At 45.7% G+C, this 8,092-nt stretch overlaps 1 protein-coding gene across 5 annotated transcripts in view; it reads left to right on the plus strand.

Annotated features, from left to right (window-relative positions):
* TANC1 (tetratricopeptide repeat, ankyrin repeat and coiled-coil containing 1) overlaps nt 1–8,092 on the plus strand; it is a 227,884-nt gene that overhangs the window by 139,125 nt on the left and 80,667 nt on the right. For all 5 annotated transcript variants that reach the window (XM_084800042.1, XM_084800045.1, XM_084800043.1 and 2 more), the window contains one exon: nt 2,509–2,613. In XM_084800042.1, coding sequence (XP_084656168.1) covers nt 2,509–2,613 — 105 coding nt within the window. The remainder of the gene's footprint in view (nt 1–2,508; nt 2,614–8,092) is intronic.

An 8,092-nucleotide genomic window follows, 5' to 3' on the forward strand; every position in this document is an offset into this window, starting at 1 on the left:
AAGAGAGGGTATTTTTGAGGGGATGTTGGGTAAGTTCTTTGGAGCCTGTAACTAGATCCCTGGATTTGCTCCTCTTATGAGCTGATGAGCTCTGGTGAGCGGGGCAGGTGGTTCTGGGGCACTGGGTAAGCCTGATGCTGTACCAGCCGGGCATCGTCACACAGTTGTAACTGAGGGCTTTGATCCTTTAACAGTAAGAGACAAGATGGCAGGGTTGTGCTCTGCTGTTGTAGAGAGCTGGGAACAACCGATAAGCCTATGTAGTCCTCCACTCTCATGTGCCTAGTCTGTTTTGTTTTTGTTTTTCTGTGTGGGTTGTTTTTTTTGTTTTTGTTTTTGTTTTTTTTTTTTTGGATCCTCTTCTGGCTACCTTGCTGTTTCTGTTCTTCCTGTCAACTGCTTTAGCCTTTTTGTTTTCCCTCTTAATGCATCTTGCATGCGGATGCGTGCGTGTGTAAGATACAGTTCGGGTGCTATCACAAAGGAGGCCACAGTCCCCACATAGACTGTGATCATATTTCGCCATTTCTGTAACCATTACAATAGAATTCTAAAAATTCTTCTGACAGAGTTAAATAAATCTTGTGACCACTGTGTACTTACCTTCATTCGTCATTTGTAATCATGCTTCCTAAGGCCTGAAATAGCATCCTTTCCTAAAAAGAAGCTTCCTTGCTCACTCAGCCTCTTTGAGAGGCAGTGTGCCGTGCCGCTGGGTGAAGCTGGATTTTTTTCCCCCCCCCCAGGTCTGTAGATGCTTTTACAGTAAACCTTTAGATGGCAGCATCTGTCACCATAAGCCATATTTTCAACAAGCTCTTTCAGATATATAAGGTGTGGAGACAGGGGCTTGTTCAGAGTCGGCCTGTATCAGCCCTTTCACCATGAGGATGAAGGGCAGCGCTGGGCTGGTAAGAGGTCTTGTAGCCTGCTGGAACGCTGTCTTCCCCCCCCCCCCTCTCTCTCTGTGTGTGTGTGTGTGTGTGACCTTGTGCACACTGGAACAAGGCCAAACAGGTGGTGCTGGACCAGCATGGAATGTGATAGTTAGAAGGCACAAATAGCACTATTTTTGCTTTTCAAGTCACTGTAGATCTAGTAGATCTAGTCCATAGACCAAGCAACTCGCCTCTCCAAATAATGTGCACAACTATCGTTTTTTTAAACATGTTTGCAAGCATGTTACGAATGATTGCTGAAGTCTAATTTTAGAGCATTTTGTTACTCTCCAAAGAATTCATTTATTTGTTACCCTACAAGCCTGCATATCCTCAACCTTGGCAACCATTCAAACCTTTGGTATCTGTGGGCAACCTATACTGGGAGTTCGATGTGGACAGGATGTGGCTTAACATGAGTAGATGCTTCATCACTTTTCCTTTCCAGTATCCCAGCGTGCTCTCCTTCGTCGGTCGATGGGCCTTTGGTCATAGCAACAGTGCTGCTGTGAACACAGTTGTTTCTTTGTGGACATACGTCTGCATGTGCATGGAGCTGCTGGACCACATGCTAACCCCTGTTGAACTTTTTTTTTTTTTGAACTCTGCTGAAATGTTCTCCAGAGTGATGCATCTTTGTCCCCAGCAGCAGGGAATGGGTGTTCTATTCAGTCTCATTAAGAGTTTCAAGAACTTTCTCTATGATTTTTTATGAAAAAAAAATCATAAAATTATAAAGAATCCCAAGGGTGTGGTGGTATACATGCCTGTAATCACTCCAGAGGCTGAGGCGGGAGGATACAGATGTTAGGTTAGGCCAGCCTGAGTGACACAGCCAAACCCTGACTCAAAAGTGAGATGAAAATTCCAGATTTTTCTGATAAGTTGTGGTTGGGGGAGGGAGATAAGACTCTCAACGTCTTGTGCCAGGCAAATCGGTGCTGGACTGTTGGCCACGCCCACTTGAGGGCAGCGGCCTCAGCTGCCAAGGGAGCAACCATGCTTAGACTCCATCCACACAGTCACTGATAAGAGGCCCTCCTTGAGTGGCTCTGCTCAGCATGTTGATAGCAGAGGCTAGCTGTTTGTAATTCACAACTCCTGACTTTGAGATGCCAAGCAACCAAATCATTTGGATCTCAGGGAGAGGAGTGGTATCTTCAATAGAACAACATGGGCCGCACCCCCCACCCCACCCCCACCCCCACCTCTGCCCCCGCCCCCGTGTTGGTCTGGACACCTACTTGATGCACAGTGAAAACCACCTTGGAAACTGCAGCGGAAGAAAGCAGCTTTGGTTTCTGTCAGCGTTTACGTTTTTTCCCAACCAAAGCTCACCCTGTTCTAGTTTGGCAGACCTGACTTGACATTCTTGTGTCTGCTCTGAACTGACTGTGTGTGTGTGTGTGTGTGTGTGTGTGTGTGTGTGTGTGTGTGTGTGTTTTCAAGGGAGGGAGGGCCAACCTGCCTTTAGGCAGTGTTTGGGGTCACGGTAAGGACACGCACTGTATGTTCTGAAGCTGTTTGCATGTGGAAAACATTAGCTACACTGTGATCTTTCTCACTGCAGGTCCCATCAGGAAGCCCAAGTATGTGGAGAGCCCCAGGGTGCCTGGAGATCCAGCTATGGTCCCTTTCAGAGAAGGGTCCAAGCCCTCAGAGCCCAGCGAGACTGGTAAGGATCTGCTTTCCACAATACCTGCCCCATTCCCTAAACACGGTACCTAGTGGCATTCTCCATTTCTTAGGGAAACCTAAGAGTCCCTCGCAAGAATGCTTCACTGAACTAAATGTATCTGGGAGGTTTTTCCCCTTGGGCAGTTGACAGAGGTTTGTTGAGCTAATGTGAATTCTTGAAATTGTATGCAAGGGGCAGGAATAGTTGTGTTGGGTGTATTTGCATTGTTTAAGGGTTGGGTCTTGTATCCTCTGAATTCTGACCTTCCTGGGTTTGGGAGACATGCAAAGCCAGCCAGTTGACTTTGTGGGTTGTTTTGTTTTGTTTTGTTTTTGTTGTTGTTAATATAAACACATTATCCCTTCAGAATATTCAAGAGCAAGCTTTGGCTCAGAATCTGAGACTTTCACTAGATAAACTCGCTAAGAGAGCCTGGTGACTTTCAAAAGCTTTTTAGAAGTTAAACATCTGTGATTTCTCTAGGGGATTAGATTAGAAACAAAAAGGAAAAGAAAATCAAACTGATTGAAGCTGTTTTTTTGTTGTTTTTTTTTTTTTGCCATAAAGTCAATGTATCACACCCCATACACACTTCTAAATCAAAATGTAAGTATAGCATGTTATATGCTTGTAGCACTTGATAGATTTATTAATAGTTTTCTTTTTGCATTTATTTATTTATTTATTTATTTTTGAGACAGGGTTTGTCTGTGTAATAATAACCCTGGCTGTCCAGAACTCAATGCCAGGCTGGCCTCAAACTTAGAGATCCACCTGTCTCTGCCTCCTGAGTGCTGGGATTAAAGGCATGGACTATCAAGTCTGGCAGTTTGCTTACTTTTAATACTCAAGAATTTACTTGTTTGTTTTTGTCTGGGATTTCATTTGTCCACAGAAGGTCCTAAACATATAGTCTGCTTCCCTGAAGAAACGAGAGAGTAAAATTGTCAGCCTGTAAAAACTCTTACTGTCCTCTGTGTGAACACTCACTTCTAACGTTGAAAAATGCTCATCCATGAAAAAAATACGCAGCCAGATGACCCCTGTGGAGTGTCTACGGCCCTTTTCTGCCTCCCTCATGATGGGGATGGAGAGCCCCTCCCTCCTGTACGGTAGCCACCGTGTGTGCATCTTGTGTGGAAGGCAGTAGGGTATGGCAGGAAGGTAGAGTGTATAGTGCCGATTACATAGCTAAAAATGAACTGAAAGGCAGAAACTGGGATGGGTGGACTGGAAGATAGGAAGGAACACACTGGACAGGCACTAGGTAGGCCTCCTGGCATGAGAAGTCCACCCTGTTCTTTGGGTCCACGTATCATTTGGGTAGGAGAAGGGGCTCACATTGAAGCTTTGTAACAAGAGGGGACAAAGCCTTAGGGGTGTGTGTGTGTGTGTGTGTGTGTGTGTGTGTGTGTGTGTGTGTGTTTTGAAGGTGGAGCATCCCCAGTTAGGTTAAATAGCTGTCAGCTGATGCCAGAGGCTATAAGTGAGGGCTAGGTGAAATCACTGAACTGACCACTTCCTGGATAGAAAGATAGGTTTATAGGGATCAAATCAAGTCTGTCTCAGGTGGCAGGGCACAGAGAGAAGAGTAAAATGGCTGAAAAGCAAGTAGATTTTCTATGACAGTCAGCAGGGTAGGGTCCTTGAGCTGATACTGGCTGTTGAATTGATTGGGAACTAGATGCCTTTGCCCTTTGGGGGCCAATTAAAGGAGGTTCCTGGTAAACTGAAACCCTCCTTTAGCCTTCTGTTTACCTGGCCAAAGCCCTAATGTTTAGGACTTGTCACTAGGGCTGCCATTTTGAGGATCCCCCTTTGGACTCAGCAGAGGCTGTGACATATGTAGAAAGTACACTCCCCCTCACCTGTTTTTCTTCTTGATTGTCACTCAAGTTGCACTTCTTGCCTCCCATGCTTCCTTTGCGCAATCTTTTTTTAAAAAAATATTTTATTTATTTATTATATATATATATATATGAGTGCTCTATCTACATGTATACCTGCATGCCAGAAGAGGGTATAGATGGTGGTTGTGAGCCACCATGTGGTTGCTGGGAATTGATCTCAGAACCTCTGGAAGAGCAGACAGTGCTCTTAACCGCTGAGCCATCTCTCCATCCCCGCTTTGGGCTCTCTCATTTATGTCCGTAGTCGCATGACAGTGTTCAGGAGATTAGCAATCTGTTCAGCACAGGCTTCTCCTGAGATGCCTTGGAAACCTCACGTAGACTTGTGCATTTATTCCAAATGTCTTCAGATGTGAGTACTAGTCTTCATATTTACCAGGTCTCTGCTCAATTCAGATTTAATTCTGCCACCCTATGCCAGAATCTCCACTGACCAGGTCTTTGCAGTCCTGGTTGATTGAAGTTCTGGAGGCTTACTGTATTAGGCATAGGTATCACCAGGAGGACTCATGGGGTTGGTTCTATGTTGGGTTCTTCAGGGGTGAGACAGGGGACAGACTTAGAATTTTTACTGGACTATGAAAAATGGTTATATATAATTCTCATCGTCAACTTTTCTCCGGTGGCTTGAGGCAGATTTGGACGCCTTTCCTGGCAAGAAGAGGTGTGTGTATACTTGACTATGGGCCAAGCTAAACTCAAGAGCGGTGATTGGTCTTGCTAGAGTGGCCAAAACGAGCGCGTGTGCTCATTCCTAAGATGCCAGCTCTGATTCGCCTTCATCAGATCCCGTGAGCAGCCAGAGTCACAGTGTGCAAATGCCAGGACCTGAGACACTTGCAGTTGGCTAATTTTAAGAAACAAGGCGTGTTCCCTTTTGTGGGTGTGAGAAAGGGGTATGGTTCATGTTTCTGGGTGCACGGTCACATGTAGAGATGGTCGCGATGTGGCACAAGCCCCAGCACTTAACTCTGTTGGCTGATGGCGAGGCAGTTGCCTAACAAAATTGAACTTGACAATTAGCAAAGGGGTGGTGTGTTTTGTAATCCTCATGGAATCTTTTAAGTTTCAATGGAGTTAATTAAGACTGCCATATCAAAGTGTAAGTCTTATGTCCAGATTATTGAACCTAAAGTAGAGGCTTTTCTGCTGAGTAGAACCAACTAAGCTTTGGGTAATAAGGCAAACTCTAATTTCCAAAGTTGAGTATCAGGATGGACACTCAAGCTCCGCATGAAAGGTTGACCTTTCCTCCTGTGCTTCCTTTGGGCGCTCTTGTTTCTGTCTCTGTGACGCTCCGGCTGCTGCCTGTAGTTTCATGACAGTATTCAGCAGATTGACAGTATTGAGAGTAGCTCCTCCTGATAGTGCTTTGGGAACTTCATGTAGACTTGTGCAGCATCAGTGTTTTCCACATGTTTGAGCTGCGCCCTCCTAGGCTGCCTTGTTTTGTTGCGGTGGCCATGCAAGTCCATCCACTGTCGGTTCTTTGCTCATTGTTTGGAACGTACATCAAAATAAAATAAGAACCAAAGAGCACACACAATTTGTTTATTAACTTGGCCATCTGGGAAGTAGGTCCAGCCAGATGAACATTTTTTTTAATGTTTATTAATTGTTTATTAAAGTTTACACAGACCCGCAAACATCTGTAAGGAAAAGCGTACTGTAGCTTTTAGTATTTTGAAATATGTTTGAAACACAGATTCTCTACCCTGGCAAAAACAGTGACTTAATGGATGGAGAAAACAATGTAGCTCCTCTGTTCCCCTCCGTCAATGGTCCTCACGACCTATGCGCTACCGCACAGAACAGGCCCTTCATAAACAAGCATCCTGTCCATAACTTAGTGTGTTCCCCTCCCCCCCCCCCAACAATACCTCTTCCTCTACAGGGGGAAGGAAATCCAGCAGAATTACAGGGGATTATTACGCTGCCACAGATAGCTTTATGTCTTTGGATTGGGAACAACCAGATTTTAGCTAGGTTCACCTTACTGTTCCAATTAGCAAAGCAGGCTGCGATAGGGAGGGGTGAGAAAGTTCTTAATCTAATGAGTCATTGCTCAGTGGAGATCAATCTCAAAATAGGACGAAACTTTTTCCCCCCTCCTCCCCTACCAGTTTGGCTTGCAGAGAAAACTTAAGACACATATGAGATGGCAAGGTCAGTGCCTGACTGTAATCTCAGCGCTCTAGAGAGGAAAGTTCAAAGCTAGCCTGGTTTACATAGTGAGTTACCGGCCAGCCTAGGCTACAGAGCAAGACCTTGTTTTGAAAACCAAGGCACAACAAGAATAAAACAACATGCGTGAAGCAGATGTGTCATTAAGCACAAAACTCCTGCGGGGCAAAGAGCATCTCCTTAGATGAACGTGTGTGGTGATATGTTGTTGTTTCCTTTATTTTTTTTTTTTATAAATTACTTTTACGTACATTGGAAAGGATGCATGGAGGAAGGAGACCTAAAGACTAATGGTGACTGCCCATTCCCTACCTAGTTTTAGAAATAAAACATGCCTGCACTGCCCCTCATAGTGCTCTCCTTCCTTTCCCGAGTGGTAATCCCCAGCCTGCTCTGTCTTGAATTTTCAGCTCTTTAGATGGCAGCTCACCTTCCTCTTATGGTTGATTGGGACTTTGATGGGAGTGTTGAAGGGGACACGCCTAGCACATGTCCAGAGGAAGAGAGACAGGGAGCAGAGGAGGTCTTCATTTTGTCTTCCTTCAGTGAATATTTACAAGCTTGAGAGCCCCAAGCTAGCTGCCGTCTGAGACAAGTTATCGAGTATGTGTGGGGGCTTCTCGCCATTCATCGAGCCGTAGTGTCTAGTGGGGATTAGAGACCTGTGCACAAGGTGACTGTAATTCCGAGTGAGGATGGTGATGAATACAAACCGTGTGATGGCTTGGCAGCTCAGCAGGTAGGGAGGCTGAGCACGGGAAAGGCTTAATTGATGCGTTGTGCTTTAGGATTTACCTGGGTAGCCTGTCTGGGCTACTGTGTCAAAAACACGCCAAACCTCAGGTAGTTTATAAACAGCAGAAACTGATTTCTGCCTCCAACAGGTTTTGAGACCTGGAAGGTAAAAAAAAATCAAGGGGCTTGCAGATTTCAAATGTGGTGAGGGCTGCTTCCTGGCTCTTAGGCAGCCATCTTTTTGTTCTGACCTCACAACTGCAGAAAGGGATCACAAGGTCCTTCTTGCACACGTGACGTGAATCTCATCATGAGGGCTGTGCACCTCCAGTCCCCAAATCACCTCCCAGAGGCCCCATGTTCTAACACTGTCACTCTGGGTGTTGGGTTTTAGTGAAGAAATTGAAGCAGGGCTTACAAAACATTCAGGCCGGAGCAGCTGGCAGTAGAACAGGCGGAGGGAGCAGGTAGTGGCCAGCGTGAGGGAGAATGCTGAGCAAGCGGTTTCCATAGTCAAGTGAGTGAATCCCGTCTCCAGAGCAGGGGTCAGGCAAGGGGGTAAGGGCGAGAAGATTCTGAGAGCCCAGAGGCCTGAGAGAAAGAGACCGGTGACTCCTACTCTGAGATGACAGCTATGGATGAGAGGA

The sequence above is a fragment of the Acomys minous genome (genome assembly GCF_964271855.1).
Source record: "Acomys minous genome assembly, chromosome: 10".
Taxonomy (NCBI): domain Eukaryota; kingdom Metazoa; phylum Chordata; class Mammalia; order Rodentia; family Muridae; genus Acomys; species Acomys minous.